The 24,689-nt window shown below is 42.6% G+C and overlaps 1 protein-coding gene across 1 annotated transcript in view; it reads left to right on the forward strand.

Moving 5' to 3' along the window:
• Positions 1–1,595: 1,595 nt before the first annotated feature.
• Positions 1,596–24,689, forward strand: part of eif3ea (eukaryotic translation initiation factor 3, subunit E, a) — a 27,250-nt gene continuing 4,156 nt past the window's right edge. Inside the window, exons 1-10 of the mRNA XM_069702194.1 lie at positions 1,596–1,711; positions 2,767–2,884; positions 3,143–3,260; positions 5,847–5,889; positions 6,914–7,018; positions 12,332–12,457; positions 12,714–12,838; positions 15,167–15,293; positions 15,993–16,094; positions 20,453–20,562. Coding sequence (XP_069558295.1) covers positions 1,622–1,711; positions 2,767–2,884; positions 3,143–3,260; positions 5,847–5,889; positions 6,914–7,018; positions 12,332–12,457; positions 12,714–12,838; positions 15,167–15,293; positions 15,993–16,094; positions 20,453–20,562 — 1,064 coding nt within the window. The 5' untranslated portion in view covers positions 1,596–1,621. The remainder of the gene's footprint in view (positions 1,712–2,766; positions 2,885–3,142; positions 3,261–5,846; positions 5,890–6,913; positions 7,019–12,331; positions 12,458–12,713; positions 12,839–15,166; positions 15,294–15,992; positions 16,095–20,452; positions 20,563–24,689) is intronic.

The raw sequence follows: 24,689 nt of genomic DNA on the forward strand, positions 1-24,689 counted from the left end.
TCAAAACAAAACATATTCAACAATTCAAATACTTGAAGAAATTACTGAGCAGAAATGCACCAGTGAAAGTATAGAAAATATACGAGAGGAGTTATATGTACTGACATTAGTGAAAACTAAAGAAAACTGTAGCACCGAAAGTATTTTATCACGAACTTATAAAGCCAACGTAGCAGCAGCCAAACTGGCAATATATATAAAATCTACGAATGATGTAATTGAAGCAAATTCCAAAATGACACTTGCCAAACAGACCAAATGATTGAGTGGATGACTCTTTTTACTGCGCAACCTTTCGAAGCAGTCGACACAAAAGAGGTTTCAGCAACAGTACAAGCTGTGTTTTTTCTTTTTTCATTTAAAGCGAGCTGCGACTGAGCGAGAGCCCGCGGGGTCAGAAGCACCCAGTAAAACAGCAGCTGGCCACGGTGAGTGGTGTCTGTTTATGACTCATTTCTACCTGTCGTCAGGCGGCGGGAGAAGTGAGGGTGGAAGAGAGAGAGAGCAGTGCTAACAAGGGAAGAATTGTGTGGGGATACAAGAAGCACCGTGTGGTTGTCGAGAAAACAAGGCGGTAGTGAGACCTATTAGAGATGGGCCATTTAGTAGCTGATATTGGCTGTTGTCGGCCGGGTATGGTCGACACATGGGCACCTTTATGAGGCAGCTGCTGAAATGAAGGAGGACAACGGAGGACGGTCCAGATGCACAGAGAGGACATTCTAAACTTTTGGAAAATCAAATGATCGGAAATAAGCCGCTTGTTTTCATTAAAGTTTCGCAGGCTTCTGAGTGGCAGTTAATCATGACTACATTTGCCCTCAAAGGGTTTTAGTCTCATAAAGAAGCCACGCACAAGCTTTCAGGAGAAATATTGGTGGTGTCTGGAGGAAAGCCTATGTTTTCACAATCAACAAAATGTTCACTTGGATCCGACTTTGCAAATGAAATGTTTCACTATATCAACACCGCAAGAAAATTATGGGAATTCTGAAAGGTTTACAAGTTACAGTCATGCATCCTTCTGAGAAAGCAGTGAAAAAGGAAAATAAATTAAAAAAAACAGCCACACTTCCATACTTCCTACATGAGAAACAACTTTGAAAATGAAAGGGTAAAAATGCTCGTGAAACTTGAGTCCCTTTCTCCGCAACAGGGAGCTATAGATTAACCATTCCATTGAATGAATGCTGAAATGCAATTTAACCTACTGTACATACTAAATAAGACAATGCCACCCCCCCCCCCATTTTCCAGTCCATTTGTATAAAAATGAAAAGATTTCACAAGTCTTTCAGGAATGAATGTTATCCCTACGTTATAGGAATAAGTTGCACCCTGTAAAAGCATGACTGGAAATGAAAGTGGTTTAAAAGGCGAATTTGCCACCAGGGAAAACAGTGAACAATGACACAACTGAACTGTATAAGCACGTCAGTCTAAGTGAAAAAAATAATAAACTGAAAAAATTGTGCAAGGAGAGAACAAAAAAAAAAAAGGTTTCTATCTTTGTGCATCTCGATCCTGTTTTTTCATTGGGGCTACTGAGCGTGTCTCTGATTGGTCCGTCTCTCTCCACACAGCTGCGTCATACTTCCTCTTCCTTTCCCCCGGAGCAAACATGGCGGACTACGACCTCACCACCAAAATTGCCCACTTTTTAGACCGTCATCTCGTTTTTCCTCTGCTGGAGTTCCTGTCTGTAAAAGAGGTACGAACTATACTTACACATAAACACCACGGTTCATTTCTTTGGTGCCATTTTTAACCAACAGTAAACGTGTTTCGAGGAGTTGTAAAAGCCACGCGCGCCGAGGAGCTGGCCACATTTTCTCTCGCGGCGGAAGGAAGCGTCACGTCACCGGAATGTAGGCGGAAATACAGAAACGTGCTTTCAAAATAAAAGCACCCCTGAGGGAAAAAACGTGGAAACTGTCGGGGAATACACACAATAAACGGCTGCGGGACAACTTAATAGCGATTACGTGAATGTACGCCGCGAAATAAACACGCCGTGAAACGTATTTTGCATTGTGAGCTGCCGAAAGATTTCAATTGTTTCGTACATTTGAAAAGTCTGTATCGGAAGCTCTTTTAATTTGGAGCAGCTTCACGCTGCTTCCATCGGGCTCGCGCTTTTCGCACAGCCAAAGACGGTTTGTAGGAGCGCGCGTTTCCCAAACTCGCAGCGGCAGATTGCACACAAGTTGTCGGGCGGTGTTTCCGTCCCGATAACCTTTCTACAGATGAACGATGTTTCCGCCCAGCGGGGACACGCCGGGTGACGAAACACGCACAAACAGGCTATCTCGGGCAATGCTAACCCCTAGAAAGCTGGAGAAGTGGTTAATTTACCATAAAACAACAACAACAACAACAAAGGTTATAATTAAGCGACAGTTTGGAGGGTTTACATTAACGGTCGGGAAACATCTGAACACAACTTCACGGCCATCAGACTACGTTTGCTTCGGCTAACCTCGAGGTTTGTTCAGGAAGCTAACATCAGCATCAGCTACTTTTCCTCTTGAAGGCTGAGACGAAACCACGAGGTGTTAAAACGGTGTTATCAGAAGTTAGGAGAAACACGGGCCACGTTCAGTTACCCAGCAAATACCTTGTGCCTTGAAAATAATTATGAAATTAGAAACATAATCCATCAGCCTTGTGTAATTTAGTAAAAAAAACAACCTCCTGGTCGGATAATAACGTCCAACAACAACATCTCCTCCACCTCTGGTTTCTGTTATTTGCTGTGTTTTTCAGATCTACAATGAGAAGGAGCTGCTTCACGGAAAGTTGGATCTCCTCAGCGACACCAACATGGTGGACTTCGCCATGGACGTGTACAGGAGCCTCTACTCTGACAAGGACATCCCCCACAGTGAGTCTGGAGGTTTGGTGGGTGCACGCTGCTCATCCCTCCTTCTCCGGAGCTAACGCACACATAAACCAAGGGATTTATTAATGTTGCTTGATAAGAACCGCAACGGGCTGCTGCACTACGCCACACACCCCATTCAGAATTGATTTAGCAGTAAACCTCGTTTTACAGCGTTTTCAGCACCGGGACGCTGACCCTGTACACGCTGCTTTATGGTGTTGCTGTGGTTAATCGCTTTCTTTATCCTCCCTGTGTCAGCGCTGAGGGAGAAGAGGACAGAGGTTGTAGCCCAGCTGAAGCAGCTGCAGTCGGAGACGGAGCCCATTGTGAAAATGTTTGAGGACCCGGAGACAACAAGGCAGATGCAGTCCACCAGGTACGGCCTGTTATTTTCTAACCAAAACTGGTGTCTTTCCTCTTTATTTAATCGTTATCCCAAAACAGATTTTCTGCAAGACATGATTTGCTTTAGTGAGGTTGTCAAATATATTGCTGGTCTTAGTGCCATGATTCTAGGATTAGTATAAACTGTTTTTTTGAAACAGTAGATGGCACATCAGCATTGCAATAGTTTTTTTTTTTTCCCCCGGAGTCGGTGGAACTGCGTTTTAAATGTAAAATGGATTTAGCCTTTTCAGGGGTTTTTGTTGAGCGAAGTCATCAAAGACAAAAGTTAGAAAAAGACAGATGCTTGATGTTGTGGTTAACTTTATTAAGACTGTTTTGTCATTACAGTGATTGAAATAGTTGGGTCATATTCAGTCTTTAAGATTCCTTTGTTTCTTGGCGTGAGTGAGGACAGTTAATCAAAAGCAGCTTTCATTTTTGTCCTCTTTCCGTTTGTGCTTCAGCAGCAGACATTTGTTTATTGAAGCCACAGATTTGTAGGAACTGTTAGGTGAGATTTGCAGCCTGATAATAGCTGGTCTATATTATTGTTAGTTTGCTGTCAGCATGGCGTAGAGTGGAAATCTTCTTTTTCAATGAGGAGTCACGTCTGTCTTAAGTTATACGTGATTTTTTACTTCATACCAGTGGATTTGTAAAACAATAGGAAGCTCATCTGGGGCAAATGATGAATTGTCGCTCGAGCCAAAGGACATGCAACCATTTTTTTTTTTTTCACCATTGTGGCCTAAATTCTACTTGGTGCAGTTGCTAGTTTTAACATTATGTCTGGATCAGAGGATCATCCAGGGCTGGAGATGAGACACGGGTTGTCATTTGACCTCTGGTGCCATCCCATTAGAGTTAATAGAGCGACACAGATCCACAAAACATTTTACAGAATAATGAAACCTCATCTTGTCTTAGAATATTTATTGAACAGTTTGCTAACAGACCTCTACACTTTACCATGCTTTGTTTGGACAACTTCTGAAGCCAGAAACCAAGATCAGCTGTCACAGTAAATCACATTATTACCATATTTATTAACAATCTGTCATTATTAGATCCACTCTGTGCATTTTAAACACCATTAAGATGACCTCTGATTTCTGTTCTCATTTGTTTTGACTTGTTAAAGTAATGAAAACCACTTTTGGGTTTTTGAATCAACATGCTGCTGATGTTTTGTATTTCATGATAAAGACAATATGAGATAAGGGGTGTTCTACTTCAATTGGAAGTGGGTCAAATAGAAAAATCATGGGGTTGTGGGCCACACAGAATACTCTGTCAATTCATGTCTACAAATAACGCTTCCTGTTTAATGTCAGTAGATGTATTGCTAATTGGAATAAACTAGTCATGCACATCCCTTTTCTCTCATCTTATGTTGTCATTATAATCAATTCCAGACAGCAGCCAGTACACCTGTTTATGAGTTTACCTGTTGCAGCTGGCAGAGTGAATAAATACTTGTCAGTCCATTCGCTCTTATACTAGAGATTTTCACAATCAACTTTATGTCTCTTTAGACATTATGAAGTTTGTTGTCAGCTTAGTTAACGAGAGTTTCTCTGTGGCTCGCTGGCCCAGAGTGCAACGTAAAGCTTGACTGAACGAATGGCTTGGGCAAAGCGGGTGTAATGCTGCAGCCGTCAGTTATAGCGCTTGCTGTTGCTAACACAGGGTTTCCCTGATCCTACTTGTCTCAGCACTATCCTGTCGCCAAGGTTACCCACACAGATTGTCTATGACTCAAGATGCACAGTCCTACGTACTTACATCCTTATATGTCTATGGTTCACCCTGATTTTCAGGCCAGAGATAAATCAAATAAAATAGTAGCCTCTAGCTGAATAGGCCCGCTGTAGATAATATTCTGTGCAGAGAGGTACATGTGCAGCGGCTAGCGGCTCTGATACATTTTCAGGATCTGTGATCCTGCAGTGCACAGCGGGCCAACATTCCTCACTACAGGGAAGTCACCCAGGAGCTTATAGAAGCCATCCATCTTTAGCCTCCAAGCAGAGATAACCTGTCTTGAAGCAGTGAAGAATCTGGCCTCAGCCTAAATGAAATCCATTTAACACGCATCACATGCTTGCCAAGGAATCCACACTCATTCAATCCCATTGTAAAAGTGAACTGACCCTAGAAACACACATAGTTTGAATGTGGTGTCCACATAAATAGATTTTAGGTCACAGGCAAAGTTGTAAAACACATTTGGGATGCGAGGGTTTCGGAGAGCCAGTGCATTCCTTTATTTTGACAAACCCATAGAGACACAGAGGCTGTGCTGAGAAATCCGTATTGACTTTATTCACCAGACATCATTTGTTAGACATGGCTAGCACAGATTTACAGTAACCAAACCAAACCAAACATAATAAACAGCCCATCACACTGTTTTAAAAGTGAAATGGTCTTCATTTATGTGGCTTTTGATTTAGACCATAAGTGGAAAAATGTACCTGAACGGGGCTCTAAACACCAGGATGGCAGCCAAACGGCGACTCAAGTTAAATGGTCTCTAACTACAGGATCTGTCTTGTTTTTTTGTTTTTTTCAGGGATGGACGAATGCTCTTTGACTATTTGGCAGAAAAGCACAACGTAAGTTGGCCTTGTTTGCTGACATCTCACTTCTTCCCTGCATTTCCCATGGCTCTTGTGTGAACCCATGGTTGTTTTAGGGGCAAAGTGGGAGGGACTGGCCGAGCAGGGAAACGCAAAATTACTTCCCAAAACCCTTAACTCATTTTCGGGGTTTGTATGGTTTGCACAAATTCTGTGGACATTTACATTCTGTGGTGAATTGTTAAGAATAAACGGAGTAGCTCGGGACTCGTGGATAGAACCGCAAGAATGCCGGAGGTTCTATATTTACCGTGATATTTGGCTTCTTACCCTCCCCTCCATCGGTCCCCTCCCACTCCGGTATCCCGCTGACTTGCATGCTGTCCTCAGTGTACCTCCACACATGCCAGGCTCAGGGTCCCTCCGCCTGCGGTGGGAAAGGCTTGGGCGGCCCAAGGCGCCCGCTGCCTGTCACAGTTGTCCCGACTCTTAGTGAATGGCTTGACGTCAGCGCACGCTGCTCCGAGATACTGGACATCAGGAAGGACAGTTAAATATAGGAAGACAAGTAGCCTCAAAATGACAGTCCTATGTTTACATATGCACTTCTAATTTAGTTCACACAACCACGTCTTGACAGATTTGTTACAGACGTTATAGTCTCTTGCTGTTCTTGGCAAAATACCACTGATATGATATAGCAGTGTTTACATTCATTTGGCAGTGGTGTGCCACCAGAGCAAGGACGTGATTCTATTGCTACAAATAACTATTGAATTAAAATCAGACTTGCAATTTAGTTGACATCATCTGAAATTCATTTGCTGTAGCTCGGAAGTATTTTTTTATTTTTTTATTATGATTTAAACTACAGCCCCTTTACCCTAAAACCCCAATATATATGATGCATAACTGAAATTTCCTATGACTGCACAGAGTTACAGAGAAAGTACAGTGTTTGAATTGAAAATATTATACGTATCGTTTGACTTGGTCTGACAACGATTCACATTTTCTCCGTTTGTGATATTGATACTCTCGTCCTGTCTTTCTCTTGAAGTTTCGTCAGGAGTACTTGGACACACTGTACAGATACGCCAAGTTCCAGTACGAGTGTGGAAACTACTCCGGTGCTGCAGAGTACCTCTACTTCTTCCGTGTCTTGGTAAGCTTTCAGTTTTTTGTCACACACATTCAACACAGTCGTAATCCAACATCAGCAGGGATGTTTGCTGATAAGTGTACCCCTCACCTCACTTAACAGTGTCAGTAGTGTTTTAGCATCCATATTATGTACTAACTTAAGGCATTCCTCTGACATATTAACATTGAACATCACATTATGTCTGCCAGATTGCTTTAATTCCTCAGAAGGCCAATGCTTGCATAGGAGAGGAAAAGAACACTTAGAAGTAATTGAATGTGAAAAGCTGACGTCATTGGCTCTTCAATTCCCTGCACGTCTTCTGTATTAGGAGGAGACTGCTGCTCTAGGACTTGAGTAGGATCTTTTACTGGGCCAAGTGATCAGCGGCGGACTGCATAATCTGTCTGTAGTCTTCTCGCGGGGCGGGCTTCAGTAGACAGCTTATTGATTTGAGTGCTGTGGCCAGAGAGTCCCTAGTCACGACTTCTGAGCTTATGTTCTTAGTTATGCAGGGCATCTCTTAGTTAGCATCAAGGGGGTTACATGTACGTTTTCAAGGTATTTCTGAAAGGGTGTGCGCTCATGATGGAGGGTCAAAATAAAATGGACATTATTAGTAGCCGTCTTCATCACACTGCTTCTTCCTGCCGCAGTGAGCTGGAGGACAAAGACAAACGTTTACGATAGTTTCGTTAAAAGAGGAGCGTGTAGGATTTAGAGGCTCTATTGGCTGAAATGGAATATAATATTCATAATTACATTTATTATGACCTAAAACCAAGAATCTTGTCGTTTTCCTTACCTTAGAATGAACCCTTCATAGCTACATAGGGAGAAACTCCTCTGCCATGTTGTATTGCCACGTTTTCGTTCAGAAGGGACGAACCAAACACTGGCTCCAGAAATGAACTTTCACAAAAGTCGTTGTCACCGTAGATTCTCCTTCATGCTTGGAAGGAGAGGCAGCGACGATGGCTTGTTTGCAATCTGCAACCTCACAGCTAGATGCCACTACATTTTATACACTGCTCCTTTCAGTCATTTTCACGCAAAATGTTTTGAAATCAGATCATGCCAAAATATGTCTCGCTGACAGAGATAATTACAGTTCAGAGGCAGTTCACTGGCAGAATTCGTGTTAGTGCACATGCACACTCCCTGTTTCCTCTATAAACAAAAAGACACGTTGCCTGTGTCCTCACACTTGTGACATCTCTCTCTCTCTTTGCCCTCAGAAAGGAGTGAAAAATGAACAAGAGAGTGAATGGATTTGGTGCAACTTGAGTGCAACGCATGCCGTGGTCAAAAAGTTAGATTCACAGTAGAATTCTGCCACATTATATAGTGATGATGATGATGACGATGTGATGATGATGACGATGTGATGAGTGTTCCGTCGACGACGCAGGTATTCAGAACTGCGAAAGTTTTCAAGCTTGTGTAATATTCAACGAGACGTCGCTGTAGATTTCAGCGGAGTGAGCAAGAGGAAACACAAAAGCAGGAACAACAGCAGCACCAAATATGTCCCTTCATGGGACTTTTTCAACTTAAAAAATTGTATTTGTAAAGTTACCAATGGAACCAGGAAGTAGGGAGACGAACAACTGGACATTATCCAGTATCACAATCATAGACTTCCATAATGTGAAGGTTCTGGATGGTTTGACCTGCATAGCGACGATGGGACTTGTATCCAAAGTGATTGGCGGTGGCGTCAGTTGTTTCCGACCCTGGAGCTGGTTTCAAGGTCACATCGAGGGCATTTCCAACCTTGTTGTCTTAGATTATTGCTCCATTTGGAATAAATCCAAATTTCCAAGCAGAAATTGAGGTCTACTGGGACTCCTTTGGTGTTATCTTGCATCAAGTGTTGGTACGTTCAACTCAACTGATTGTCCCACGACGACCAGTGGAACCAGCCTGCAGAGTCGGTGGTTTCCAAGTGTCACTCACTTGTCCTCTAGCTTTTGTTTGTCTTCGGTTCAGCATTCAGCTTTGCGGGAAAGGAAGGACTGCTGCCAAAACCAGCCCTGAAAGAATGGGCAAGAATAAGATCAACATTTTGTCTTTTCATTAGGGTGAAAAACACTAAGACCATCTTTTGTTCTCATTCTAATTGGCATCTGATACTGCACTGCGTCGCCTCTCGTCTTTCGGATGTCAGTGGCTCTGGCTAGTCATGCACATTCACTGTGCTGGAGTGTCCCCTCCTGAAAAAACTTGGCAGTGACTCTGAGCAATGATGAACCCTCTTAACCCAAAGCAGTCGGGTCCTTCATTTGATGGATATTTCACTGATCCGCTCAACTCTGCGGAAGGAAGAGATGCATCCGAGGCAAGACGACAAGTAATTCATCCAAGCTTTCCACGTCCTCTGCCTCTTTAAAAAAATGCATTCAAGAAAAGTCTTCAAAAGCTTGCAAGGGATATGTCCCACTGTTCCAGCAACAGTGTTTATGGCTTTGCAACTCAGTCTAAATAAACCAAAATTGCTCTAATTGAGGTATGTTGTTCAACATCCAGCATACTTTTTTTTTCTTTTCACCCCTCAAATTGTTAGACCCCTCATTTTAAGTCCCAGCCAGATCAGGCTCTGTAACTAGATATCTGTTGCTTACTCTTGACAATGCAAGAGGCTTTTTAGAAGGGGGGTGAAAGGTAGAAATGGATTTCATTAGTGGGAGTCTGTACCGCTCCCCCCTCCTCTCTCTCTTTTCAGTGTTTTTGTGGACCTCCCGTCCTCACAGGCCCCTTGTCTGTCTGTCCCACCCCTGTATGGGAGAGGTGAGGGTCCATAAAGTCATTTAACGTGGGAAAGCCAGTCAATTAAATGAAGGAAGCCAGCCTTGCAAAATCCATGCCTCAGGTCTTGTTACAGTATGGCCTTGCCCGAAAAGAGCAACTTATTCATATCATCACTTAATGCAGGGATTGAATGTTAAGAATAAAGATTGAGTATCCCGACGGATCCCCAGCACAGTCAATTTATTGTTGCTGGTCAGTGAGCGAAAATGTGCCCATTTCACAAACCAATGGAAACTTAAGGTAACTGCTGGAAAAACCCAGGTATTGAAACTTTTCTAGCGTGGCCACTAGTGAAAGCCAGACTCTGTGTGTGTGTGTGTGTGTGTGTGTGTGTGTGTGTGTGTGTGTGTGTGTGTGTGTGTGTGTGTGTGTGTGTGTGTGTGTGTGTGTGTGTGTGTGTGTGTGTGTGTGTGTGTGTGTGTGTGTGTGTGTGTAGAAAGCTGCCATAATGACCTGGAGGTCAGCCAAACGTAGCAGGCTGGGACTTCCAAGAGAGAAAAAAATAGCAAACAAAACAAAACACTTCATCAGATGAAACGCTGACCTTTCTCCCGGCAGTGTAGCCAGCTTCTCCTCTCACAGTTACAATACCGATCTTTCTTGTGACTTCTGCACTTGAAAAAATCATTCATTATAGACCTGAGTTGTGCTCTGTGATCAAAGACTCTGCTGCTCTCACTGGATGGATGGACACACCGTGTTACTGTGTTCTGCTTTGGGGGAATACCACAGGAGATTTTCCAAATATTTCCCCCTTAGCTGCCATCATCTCATATTATAGCAGCTCATTGAAATGTTATCAGACTGTAGCTGCACTTTGCCAAGCAAAAAAAAAAAAAAAAGAAAAAACCTTTATATCCGAACAATCTTACCAATTTGTGGTGTTCCTACGGAAACCTGTTCTTTTTTTCTTGTTTTTTTTTGTGTTTCCTCCACTTGTCCATCTGTCGTGTCTCAGTCTACTTCAGCGGCTGTCCGACGGCGTACGGGGGTGAGCGGTTAGCATCTAGGTTTCTCTGGACGCTCAGCAGACACCCACCCTGACTTCCTGCTTGACTCATGTCACTGCGTCTGGTGTTTGGTGTTATCGTGAACTACTGTGGCGCAGAGTTTCCCATGAGCCCTTGGGTGTAGTCCAGTGTCCACTCCACTGTGATTGCGCTGCCGAGGTTCAGAGGCATTTTCAACCTGTGTTTCATTACCTGTTTCTTTTTTTTGTTTGTTTTAGCTGGTTCTGGAAATCAGAAACAGTAGCCTGCAACATGTTTGAGAGTAATTATCCTCAAAAAGATGTGTCTCGTTAGCGTTAGTTCATATTGCAATGGATGGAAATTATTACAATTATCATTCTCATGTCTGAAGTGGGCTAAAATGTTAACACAGCAAATTCAACTGGAAACAGTGTGCTTACATTTCACGTGCAAGTTCATGTCATGTTTTAAGTGGCTGACTACGATCACAGGGCATTACTGTCTTAACACTGAACCTGCAGTTACCACTAAATGTATTGAATACATCAAATTATTCCTCCAATAAATAAAACATGTATTTTGACAAATGCTAATCACACGGTACCAGATCCAACATGGTTTCTTCATGTTTGATATGTTACACCGACACTGTAAAGATGAAATGGAAAAAAGCAACAAAATCCTTTAGTTTGTTTTGCTGCGAGTGGCGGCGGAATGTTTTTATTTGTGTGGTTTGTATCGGTGACAATCAACTGCATTTAACTACTTCTTGTGTCAGCTCTAGTAAATAATTTAAGTTCAGACAATTTCATGATATTTGGTAATATCAGTAACATGTTCTGTGCAGTGCGGCTCAGTGTCTCCAAACTGTGCTGCATCAGGTTTTACAATTCTTTTGTTACTTGTGTTGATCCATAATAACCAACTCTTTGGATTACTCCTAATTGCAAACAAGACAAAGCATTCAAAATGGTTCCCATGCATGACGCACACATAAAACATAATAAATCATCATCAATCATAAAAAGGTTCGTCCTTGGCTTTAGATTTGAGGACTTCCAGCATTACTCAGCCAAGTAAAGTTCACCGCATCCGAAATGTTTTCGTTCTAAAAAGTTGTTATTTTAAAATTGTTTTATAATGAAAGTCTGGATTTAGTGGCCTCAAAAAACAGCAGTGACACATGCTCCAAATATCGCTTCACTTAATCTGATGTTTTACCTACAAATGCTGCAAATTTGCTTTAATAACAACTTAAACAGTTTCTCTTGTTTGTCAAGCTCCATTTCCTTCACGTGACATAACTCAATCTATTTATTTCATTATAAATGAGTGAAGTTTGTGCACCATGCGGCTGTTCCTCTGCAGCCAAGCAAACAGTGACCAGTCCTGCCTCACCGTGTATACATGCAGATGTTACTGAACAGTCCGCCTACTGAAAAAAAAAAGAGACTTAATCAGTATCTATTTGGTCGGTTGAATAATGTGGAAAAACACTTGTTGAGTGATTCATCAGATTTGAATAAGTTTACAATGTCGTCTGTCCCCCAAGGTCCCATCAACAGACAGGAATGCCCTGAACTCGCTGTGGGGCAAGCTGGCCTCTGAGATCCTGATGCAAAACTGGGAGGCAGCCATGGAGGACCTCACCCGCCTGAGAGAGACTATCGATAACAACGTAAATGCCCCACTTCTCAGAATTTGATACCACATTTAGATTCCCTTACATGGACTCCCATATTGACATTTCACTTGCAGTACAGCTCTGCTGTGGCATTTTATTTCTTACCACATGCTCTCATCTGACAACTTAAAAACCTGCATTGGAGTCTGGCGAAATATATTTCTGCTTTGTGAACAGTATAATTGTATTAAAAATAACTTTTGAACCTTCTTTCCTTTCTGTGCTGCTGCTCGACTGGATTTCTGTCCAGTCTGTCAGCTCTCCTCTCCAGTCTCTCCAGCAAAGGACATGGCTCATCCACTGGTCTCTTTTTGTCTTCTTCAACCACCCGAAAGGCAGAGACAATATCATTGAGCTCTTCCTGTATCAGCCACAGTAAGTCCTCATTTATATTTAACCATTTCTTAATTTCACTCATTTGTTTACACTCAGGAAATAGAAAACTGTTGAGAGATGTGACTCCACGGTAATAAATACCAGGTAGTTGTAGTTCCCACTAAACAATGGCAACAGAGTAGTTCTGTAGCGTTGTTGAACTTCGCTCTCGGTCTGCACTGAAAGTGGTGTGTTGTGGTTTAGGATTAATAATGCAAATTCCATCAAAAGCTGTCATGTTATGCTGACACAATATCTTGCAACTCTGGTTTGTGTCGCTGACAACTTTTGAACCGAGTCGTGTTGTTATGTCGTGACCTTTTGTATCCGTTTCTGATGTGTCATCTGATCTGTGTCTGGTTTGGATTCATAAAGTTGTGCTGTATCAAAATAATTCTTGGGTCGTTATGGAGCACAAACTTGATTAAGAGAAAACTGTTTGCTTTAATAACACATTTTTGGGTGGTGGGCTTCTTCGTGAACCCTGCTGGTGTTTTTCAAAGTGGTTTCAGAAGTGTGTTTTCGTGTGGTCTGTTTACTCTCCAAGTCGAGAAGCGGGCCATGTGTATCGCAGATCGGAAACTTTATACACTGTGTTAAAATTTGCACACCACCTATTTTGATGTCTTAGCTCCCTCCCCGTGTTCTGATTGCAGGCTTTTATAATTGTGCAGATGATTGGGCTCCACAGACAGAATGACAGCCGACCACAACACAGCACACTCAAATGTCTGGTTCCCTGAATTTTACTCAGTTTTTAATTTTATTGTGGATGATTAAGGAGGCCAGCCCAATAATTACTCATGAAAAGCTCACCCAACCATCTGTTTGGACAAACTGGGGTAGTTTTGTGTGCTTTGCAGTTTCACAGTGTAGAAACCTCATGTTTTCCCCGCTGAGGCTTGGCTTGGCTCTGGTTTCCCATCTCTTGACCAGTACTTCCTTTGGCTGAAGTTGGTGACCAGTGGCTGGCCTTCAGCTCTACATTTGACCTCCCTTACCCCTTCAGTCAGCACATATAGGTCCAAAGCTTTGTTTGTGTACCGTGTGTATTGACTGCACAGACTTCAGGGAGGATAATGTGCGATAACGAAGTGTGTCACAGGTGCAAACTGGGCAAATCCTTCTGCAGGAGCACATGCTGATTGTCCAAATCACTCTTTCAGTTATTTGACAGGATTTTCTTCTCCGGACGAGCTGTGAAATCTTCTGCGTTCTCCCACAGCATCCCTTCAACGGAGGAAATTTGAACTCATACTTGATTTCTTGGCTGCGTGCCTCAGTAGCATCTTCAGCAAAGCAGTGCAGCGGTGCCTCAGTTTAATAATAAAATAAAATAAATAAATAAAAGCAAGGAAAAGATGAAGTCCCCTAAGTGGGGTAGGGTGAATGCCCCAAGAAGGATATGGTACAGTGACTCATGCAAGATTGCTTGTTATTGGAGCCCCCAGGAGAGTGAGTAGGTGTAAGTTAATCAGGAACACAGCATGGAGCGTTGCGGTCTTCACGGGAGTCAAGCAACTACAAAGGGAGGGAGGGAGCTCTGCTAAAACCAGGCCGACGATGGCTTTGCCAAGTAGCCCACTGCCGTTTTTAGACTCAACATCACAACTGCCACAGGTCCCCCTGTCCCTTTAATTGATTCAGCTAATTAAACTCTTGTCAGCGCTGTTTCTTTGAACACCATGTGTTCCTCTGGCCGAAGCTATGGGAGACCCAGAGGGGCCCACTCCACTTCCTCGTTTCAGATTTAATTTGGTCAGTGAGGGATTGAGCCGAGGGTGAAGTTCAAAGAGATATTTAGAAACCGATGAGGAGTTTTGGTGGTGCAGGTTGTGTCAGTTGATTATTATCTTGACTTTATGAGCGGACGTTGCATGTTTTTACAGAGCGCTCTCCAGAGTTGGTGTGCGATTAGAGTCCGCCTGGAACAGCGTTGTGTCTCTTGTGTTCAGCCCTGAGCTAGTTGACCTGTGGTTGAAGCATCAGTCCCTCATGGATTGAGTTTCAGCTACTGGGCAGGTCCCTGCTCACTGATCTATATCTTCTTGCCAGGGTTTCCTTTTCCTCCCCCCTCTCCCCTCTCTCCTCTCTCCTCTCCCCTCTCATAGGACACTAATGAAAGAGTCGGCTTAAAGCTGGAACCCATGTGCAGCAATGAAGGTCCTGTTAGGACATTTATCTGTTGAGCTGCAAATGCTTTTTCTATCCTCCAAATGCCAGGAGCCCGATAAGCAGCCAAAATGTTATATTATGTGTCCTTGTAAAGATCATGTCTTTGCTTCCATTGGTCTGATAAGTGATTACATTTATCCTCCTTCATTCCAGATACCTCAACGCCATCCAGACTATGTGCCCCCACATCTTGCGTTACCTAACCACAGCGGTCATCACAAACAAGGATGTCCGTAAGCGTCGGCAGGTTCTGAAGGATTTGGTGAAGGTCATACAGCAGGTAAAAGACTTTTCTTTTTCAACCTGTGGTTTTTACAAAGGGCCCACAGTTATTAAGTCATTGCTTACTGACCATACGGGCTTTGAAGGATAAGTAACTGACCATGTAACCCATTAGCATTGCTAACACTTCCTTTTAGGCACAGGGGGTGGGTAGTAGAGTTTGGATCCAGCTGTAGAAGCTTTGAACCCATTACTTCTGATGAATAGCATTGAAATGAGCAACTGTAATGTAGCTGTGCCTTCTGCACCAATGGCAGTAGCTACTTCAGTTGTGGTGGGTTGTTGGTAATCAGTAAAAGATGTGCTTGGTGTTCTCCTCTCCGTGGCCTCAGGTCAGGTTGGGAGTCACTACCTTAGCATGATTTAGAACTGTGTGGAGTTCAGGTCATATTTTCAGGTCATATCTTTCATTCGAGTTCTCCTTTATTTAGCTGTTGTGGCCAACTTGGGTGATTTATGTTTCTTTTTTATGGAAAAGTTTACATGCAATTAATGCAATTGGATAAAAAAAAAAAAAAAAAAACCCCACATTTTATAGTGATGTGTTAACCATGAAACACATTCAGTTTTGGTCCTTCTGTGTCTGCCTTATTTGCATCTTAACATTGATAAGCCTTGGTTGTATTAAAATAAATAATTGCAAGCTAGACATAACTCAAGATATATTTGGAATTTATGTTTGGTATTATGTCCTCAGGAGTCTTACACCTACAAAGACCCAATCACAGAGTTTGTGGAGTGCCTGTACGTGAACTTTGACTTCGACAGCGCTCAGAAGAAACTCAGGGAGTGCGAGTCGGTGAGTAACCACCTCAGTCCTCTCAATAACACGCATTTCATCCTTTTGCTCTCAAACTATGAGAAGCAGTGGACTTCTTGTGCCTCTCCGTGACTGTACAGAGTTCTCCTTCTGACCTCTGATTGGTGGGTCAGACTCCCGAACTTTGACACAAAGCATCGTAGTAAACATGGTTAGTAGTCATGTCATCTCCGTCTGACCTCCTGCCCGTTCACACAGCGATTCTATTCGTCCTGCGTGGGTCCAGTGCAGACAGAACAGTGACAGTCTGTGTCTTGTTTCACACTGTCAGATATAGAGGTCTCCGTGGACGCTGCATGACTCGGGCGTCAGTCAGATTTTTACTATGACCTGTAATTGACCCATCAGGCTAGTAGTTAACAGTAAAAGCTTTATAAGCAAAAGTCTCCGCAGAGGCGTGCAGACACTCGTTTTAAGAGGGAGATAAGTCATAGCACCGCTATTTAGAGCATTTATTTCAATTTTGGTTTGTAATGGTGAAATCTAACTGCAGTCCTCAATGTGAAAATAGAATATGAGCAGTATGCTGTAAAAGGCCTCTACAGAGCTGAACACACCATGAGGAGTGAGATGTACTGTGATAAGTTAAATGAAATTAGACTTGCAGATTGGTGGAGGGGAAAAACAGGTCGAACAAGCTCAAATTTTGTTTAAGCATTTTGTTTATTTGTGATTCTGTCAGATTCTCCCCTTGTCAATGTCTGTGTTCAGTCTGTTTTAAAAAGCAGTGTTAGTAGTTCACGTTCTCTATAGTACTTCAGACAGATAATCTGCAGTACAAACAAACAGCATTTGGTCAAGAATGAAAACTGACCATAATAGTGACGACATGGCACTTGTTGGTTGTTGCATTCATTGAGTAGCTCTACCGTCCCACATACACGCTTGTGTATGGAATATGATTGATTTTGGTCTCAACATTTTAAACACCTCTCACTATAATTGTCATGAAGTCCCTCAGAAACAGAAAGGGACAAATAAAACCTTCATGAAGGAATTGACAACAGCGCTGTTGTGTCTGACTGTTTGAGCTCGTTGTGCCTAATAAACCAGCAACTGGAGGAAAATGTATAAAGAAGCAACAGTGGTAAAAACACCTTAAAATTGACCACAGTCTACTTCAACACCACAGACTACAGCCGCCGTAATTACAGTTAAATCAGCATCGCTCTGACACTGTTAAAAATGTACATTTAAAGGTGCACTGTGCAGTTTACATTTGGTGTTCCACACCAAAATACATTGTGTTTCCTTGAGGTTTAATAAACACGAGTGCACTGCCTTCATAAAACTGGATTTTTCCTAAAAGTGTTTTTTTTGTTTATTTTTACATGGATGGTCACGAGCCGTTTTCTTTTTCTTCTCTGCCCTTGTGGTACCTTTGTTTCTCTGCAGTTTACCACCACCTGTAGATCAGTGGACTAGTGTGACACCCACTCATTAAACAGAAATAGATTTCTCAACTGCACTACTGAAGATCACCAGCGCTTTTTTTCTTTTGCGTTTTTATTTTTTTTTAAATTTTTTTATAGTACTATGTTGAACAAGAATTTGTGGCTCTTCTGAAACCATTTGACAGTATTAAAATTGTTTCGCGGAACATAATTTTTCATCATGAAGTCAACCTAATTTTATTTTGTGCACTGCGGAGTGTCATTGCGTTATTTTGTTGTAATTTTTTCTGATCTGAAATGCTGCCTCGGCTGTTTTTTGTGCAGAGTTTTGCATTTTAATTCCGCTATACAGGGGGTGGACACAGTAATATCACTGCCTGAACTATACAATAACGATAATTAATGACACAGTATGCCTTGCATTGAAAGCCAATAGCCAGGAGATACGTATTTACTCTAAACGGGATTCTGGACACATTCAGTGGTCAGTAATCAAATCTAAAGAGAGAGCAGGTGTCCCAGTGAGTGTGCCTTGTGTGTATTTTGCGTAACTTGATCTCCTCGTTCATTCTTTGCGTACACGCTGTAATTTGGCTTTCCCAGATGACATGATAATTTGGAGCTGCACAGGAATAAAAAGCTAAACTTGGGGTTATTTAGCCCCTTTTTCATCTTCTGCCTCTCGCCGATAAACCTTGAAAATGAAAAACATCTGGCCTGATCAAATTGCTCTTTCCCAGGAGTAAATGTTTATAACTCATGTCAGTGGTTTACTGAAGGTTCCATTTCTTTTTAGCCTATTTTTTTTTTTTTTTAAGCTAATACAAAGAGTCATCAGCGTCACAAATCACTCTTTAACAAATGAGGAAGCTATAACCATACTCATTGGCCAGATTTGTCTTTATTTGGTTATACCATCAAAGACTCTGCGTGGTCAGAGATAATTCCAGAGCGAGTTCCAGGAGAAAATGAGAATTTTTTTTCCTGTGCAAAAGGCCTCCAGAGGCCATCTCCAAATGATGACATGTACTATCAACAATATTAGAGCTGTATCCGATTTCAGCTCAGATGTGACACGCCCTCAATCACCGACCTTGTTAAACACTTGCATGCACATTTTAGGAAATCTGTGGGTTGGTCTTGACCTCGCCTCACGGCGTTCTGTTTACAGAGACTCTGCTGTGGTTGAAACAGATGCCCAATCCCAACTACCTCTCGGGTCAGAGCCCAAGTTATTCCAGGTGCTTTTAACGCTAACCTTCCTCTCAGTCTTATCAGAACACGTCCAGTAGGCACAAAAGCCCTTTATTGACCTTGACTAGTGCACAAGCAGGTCTAGCGAGGTGGGTGGTTCCAAAAATGTTTAACAGCACCTTTAATGCATTACCTGTGATGGTCTGCAAACATTTTACCCAAAATGGTCTCGTTTGAAGTCATGCTATTTTCCCCCTGCACAAATTCACACGCAGGCTTTTAGAAAGCAGATTATTTCAGCGGTAGAAAGATGTTTCACAGACCGAGGAGTGATTGAGGTAAACGGATACCCCATTGGGATGGGCTCTCGTCTTGATGAGCATTTGTAATGCATCAATTTTGAGCCATTGAGAAGAGTGGCACCCATCTATTTACTGATTGCTGTAATAGCGAAGATATGGGTATTGTTTTCAGCTCTGCTGTCTTCAGTTCACTGTACCCGGTACAATGGTTCGAGCCAAGTACTTTGAAATGGGAAGTTTAGCTCGGTTTAAATTGTCCTGTTCAGTTCTTTTTTTGTTTCTTTCCCACTCCACCCAAATCTGGAATCACTGTCAGATGTTAGATGCTTGCATGTCAAAGAATGAAAAGTACAGGCCTACCTATAGTCAGGCCCTCACAATGTGCATAAAAGAGGCTCTTCAGGCCCCTTTCAGAATTTGTTTAAACTTTGTGGTCTGAATCCCAGATGACAACAATTAGGGCACTTAACTGTTCAAAGTTTATCAGCCTTAGATAAGCATTGTCATAGCTGAAATGTGTGTTGCCTGATAGCGCCATGTAGTTGGGATCTATTCAACCAGAACTCTGGGCAGATAGCAGCTTTCGGAGCTTAAGCAAACAAAGAGCTGCTCATTCATGAAGAACTTTTTGAAGATGGAGGTCTGTGATGTGAAATAGCGCTCGCTGGAGAGTTGGAATGCTGCAAGCAGTGAGAAACGCAATCATTTCACACAGTGGTACCTCTGGGGCCATAGCTGGGTCATGAACATCTACAGTAGATGAATTGGCCAGATGCAGCCGTGTCAAAGAGTGCAAGCGAGGCTGAATTTCTTAGTGTAACTAGTCACAGGTGATTCTGTATATGAAGACTTGCTCTCATCAATGAGTTTATTCTGACTGCTGGTGCTGCAGTCGGAGGATGACGGTAGCTGTGAAGTTTGGCGACACTGAAGCAGCGGACCAGATGACCCGTGAGACGGTGTGGTCATCTCTGTGGTTGGCTCAGCCCTTACTGTATTGTCTCATGTGGTGATGGTACGATTTAAAGATCTGTGGTTGGTTTGAAGAGCCTCACTTTGCCTCGGATGGCTGACTTAGAGAGGGAGTTTCATTTTTAAAACCTTTTCCAATATCAACCTTTTGGTAACAAAAATGGAGCCAGTATGATCCTCCCTACCCTGATTACTCTTACGATAGTAAAAAATGGATTTGATTTCAGTGAATATGTTTTGTTTTTTTTCCCCCTTAATTAAATAAGACATGAAGTCCAAAAGGCAGACAGATTGAAACTTGCTCTCATAACTCTTTACTGATGTTCAGTCTGGTCCAAGCGATGACTTCTGAGCGTATCTAACGTTTCAACTTGCTTGAACCTTCGGATGTAACAGAAACTTTAATTTCGCCTATATCCTGAGAAATAATGTCTTCTGTACAATGCCCGTGGGTAACTTGCTCTCTGTCTCTCAGGTCCTTGTGAATGACTTCTTCCTGGTCGCTTGCCTGGAGGACTTCATCGAGAATGCGCGACTCTTCATCTTTGAGACCTTCTGCAGGATTCATCAGTGCATCAGCATCAGGTTAGCAACAACACACACAGTTCAAACACAATTCAACAAACTTGCAAGCTGTGAACTTGTCATTGGTGCTGCTGTGTTTAGAGACACATGCGTATTGGACAGGAGAAATCCGTCAGACGTCCCTAAAGACCAACAGGAAGCTCTATTTGCTTTCCCTTGACTTTGTACGCAGTCAGCAAGCAGGAAGTAAGAACGTCGCCTTTGTGATGAGTGGAATTTTCCTCAAAGATAAGTGTTTATTGGCCCGTCCACACACAGCTACGCTGACCCCACGAATCTCGAAGATTAAGTATTATGAGCTTTAACTGCTTCCAGGTCTCCGCAGGTTGCTCTGCTTGCTAAACTTTTAAGACCACCTGTCCGAGGCCCGTTCACAGACAGTTTGCTTCCAGGAAGAGGTCAGGGTTAACACAGCGGTAGACGTTTCCAGCTGCTCTGAGCCATTTTCAGCTCTTTTTGTTCAGGTAAACGGAGGTCAGAGGTTTCTGTAGGTCGCAATTGACTGCAAATTTCAAATTCAGTTTAGTTACATTAAAATAAAATTGACCTTGGATGTGTCCCCAAAACCCAAGAAATTTTGTAAATGCTAATTATAGTGAGCATTAGCGGAGAGGATTTTTTTTTTTGGTAGTAATTGTACGCAATTAAGAGATATTATAGGATTTGGCTGCCACTTTACATCAATTTTAGAGAGTGACTAAGATAAAAAGAGAGGATTCTCCCTTCTCAGCCATTGATCCTCATCTTTCTAAGGGTATCTATCATCTCTGATGTTAGGCAGTACATCAATTCTTCTATTGTGATTCCTGTTCCTGACTAATATTGAGTACAAATTCTCCACTGCTCTCAGAAAGCAGTTTACTGCCCCTCGGGCATATTGTGGATGCAAAAAGATTTGAAGGAAAGTCTGCATTTCAAATTTGGTCCACGAGCACATGATGCTCAGTGGAAAGAGGGAAAGAATTACTTCTGTTGACACGAAAATGATTGCATTGACTTCTATATAGAGCCGTGGAGGTCTGTAGTCAAGGTTGAACCGTGGAACATGATCAGGGCCTGTCGAAATCTCCAATTGCAGATTGTCTGGAATTGATTAGGAGTCCTGGTTCTTTTTGGCAGACTAACTGCAATTGGATCCATTTACTTGTTAAGGACCACAAAGGTTAGTGGTAACACTGAAAGAGGAAGTCGGAACGGTGATTTTTCTACTTTTCACCTTTTCTGTGTCCTCAGTTCTCTGTTTGTTGAGGTTTCCAAAGCAGGAACACAAATCAGGGATAGTTTGAGGGATTTCCGTGTTTATTTTTGGGGGTGTTATGACGATGGACAGAACATGTCTATTTTTGACAGACACCCAAACTCCAAGTCATTAGTTTCTCTACCCAGAAGCCCTCTGCACCCAAGCGTGGATTCAAATGAATTTGATGGCTGTTTTTAATGAGGACATTTTTACAGCTGTTGGCCACGATGGTTTCACAGATATTTAGCTTGCCTTTTGCCCACAACTTGGGACACAAAAGTAGACCAGAAGTTGGCGGAGTCCAGTTATTTTATGCAATAAAGGCTTATGTAAAAGGTACTGTAGGCAGTGAAAATGTGATTCAGCCTGCACTCGTAATTGCCTACACACACATCCTTTTGTCTAGACTTTTCAGTGTCCCGAGTGTGTGTTTCCAATTTAGCTTTGTTTTCCTTGTTTGATTTATAGGCTTTATTTCCGTAGTCCTTCATGAATGCTTCAGCGGCAAGACCCTGCTTTGACCCTCAAAAGCACACTTGTCCTTTGACATTTTGAGTAAATACTTGAGACGTAGTCATTTGGGCAGTTGTTTTTTTTTCATCACCAGATTGTATTTGTACACAACATCTCCGTGGTAGTTGGAAGGAGTGTCTTGTGTATTTGGATGTAACACTGAAGATCTTTTCCACCTCACAATTGAGTCATTAAAAAGACCACACAATCATTTCGCTTTCCCCGAAAATTCAATTTTACCCCAAGCCTAAAGTGAGGTTGCTCCAAATGGCTTGGAGTCTCCCAAACGCTATCATATGTTAGTGTTTAACAATGCATTCATTTTAGGCCCGCCATGTTAAGAAGGGGGCTACTCTGCAGAAAGAATCCCCCATCCTCCTCTCTCCCCTAACCGAGTTAGACCTCAGTGCCTGACCCCTCTCTTCAAGTGTGAGGTCGGTACTGAGACCTACAGGAGTCCCCTAGCCTGAAGTCGAAAGCTCAGGAGCCAGAGTGAGCAAGGGGTCGAAATGAAAGTGATCCCTCTCCCCCAAGGAACAGGATCGTGGTTGTGTAAAATAAAACCAGTCATGGAGGCTGTCTGCTTGGCTTTAGGGCCAGAGGATGTCAATAGCGTAGGTTGTTTAAGTCTGACCCTTCCCTGCTCCCGCTCACATCTCCCTCCTTTTCTTCTCTCCGAGGTCTAAGTAGGGTTAGCTGTTGAAGAACTCTCGGAGACAATAAGATAAAGTAACCCTGCTCTGATATACAAATGTGCTTCCTGGGAGGAAAACATTGCCAGACTTTATTTTATAAATTAGATTAGAGGAATTTGGCTGGTACAGGCCGAGGCCCTGGGCCTTTTGGGGCACTCTGCGTTCCTGTTATGCTGCACAGAGCACGTCGAGAGGGGTCAGGGGTGAACCCAAGTCCCTGGCGAGGAAACCAGATCATGTTTGTTTTGATCACCATATCTGACCTGGACTTGACTGACATGTGCCCCCAATTTACTGAATTGTCAAACAAAACACCCGCAGTACCCCTGAGCAGCAATCACTTAATCGCCGGGGTAAAATTGGAACCGATAACAAATTTCTTTCGAATTTGCCTTAGATTACTTGATTGTCAGATAAATAAAAGGAGGGTGTTCCTGAATGTCAGTAAGTATGACTGTACAGGTCGTACTGTGCAAAGATTTTAGGCGCTTTAGATGTTTAGATTCTTGCCCCGTGCGCAGTACCGTCAGTCAGGCGTCCGATTGGTCTCAAACAAGGACATACAGAGTCACAAAGAACGATCCGAAGGAGTCCGGAGCACATGGTGGGAACCCCCAGAGACCTCATCAGTCACCTTTTTGTTGAAATCGTCCCAAATCAAAATCTTGAATTCATTAAGCTATCAGTACGAGCTACAGCAACTTGTCAATGCATCATTTGCTTTACATTAGCAACATGTCAGCTTGCAGACTCACAGCCCCGATGTTAACAGTGCCACTCTGCCATCACCGACATGTGTTATCCATCACAACCTAAACTTGCGTCATTGGACAGCCAACACTTTTCCGAACTTGTTAGGTTCCCAATAATGATCCATAGGAGCAATTTTGTTGTCATGCATCATTTTCCACAGGTTTGATGAGCTGAAGTGTAATCAGCTGTCCAGCAGAGCGAGTTTCAGTAGTTTTGTTGGTGTGAATGGCAGGTTCATCCATCTCCTCTGGGCTGCTTGATTCTACTCACAACTGGTGTTTTTTGGTGTTTTATTTCTATCTCCTTTCCCACCTTCTCCCATCACTTCACTGTGGTGAAAGTGTTGAGAGATGTGCAGTCACTTGGAACACAAGCACTAGTTTGCTCATTATTCTGAGGTAATGCTTTCTATTTGTTGTTTATGCTTTTCATGCCCCATCCAGACACTGACATCATCTCTCTCCCCTTCTTTATTGGTGGTTTTGCCACCATTTGACCAACATTCATGAGTTAGAAAGTGGTAGTCTTTATTTTTTTTTTATTTTTTTTTTTTTTGGAGCCTTGAGGTAAGACAGACATATCACAAATCAAAAATAAGATGACTTCCCTCTAAAAGAATGTTTTAAAAAGCCTCTGAGAGCGACAGTTGAAATCAGTAATGGTGGTGGGATCTGTTTGCAGAGCCGTAGCGTGAGAAGTCGTGTGGACTGAGCAGATTCTTGCTTATTCATTGACGGAGTCTCACAAAATATGATTAATGGACCAGGAAGTGATAATTAGTGGAGAAAATTGGTTTTATATTTGCCTCACAACCCCTATTATTTTTGCGCAAACACACAAAGTCTATATAGAATGACAAATGTGTACCTACAGTATATGTGCAGGTCAGGTTTTTCAGCCGTTGGAGGGGTGTAGCGAGGCGAGGT

Source organism: Brachyistius frenatus, unplaced genomic scaffold (assembly GCF_029030835.1).
Source record: "Brachyistius frenatus isolate BFR_SWC_R1_liver_20210118 unplaced genomic scaffold, ASM2903083v1 Contig_40, whole genome shotgun sequence".
In the NCBI taxonomy this organism is placed as follows: Eukaryota; Metazoa; Chordata; class Actinopteri; family Embiotocidae; genus Brachyistius; species Brachyistius frenatus.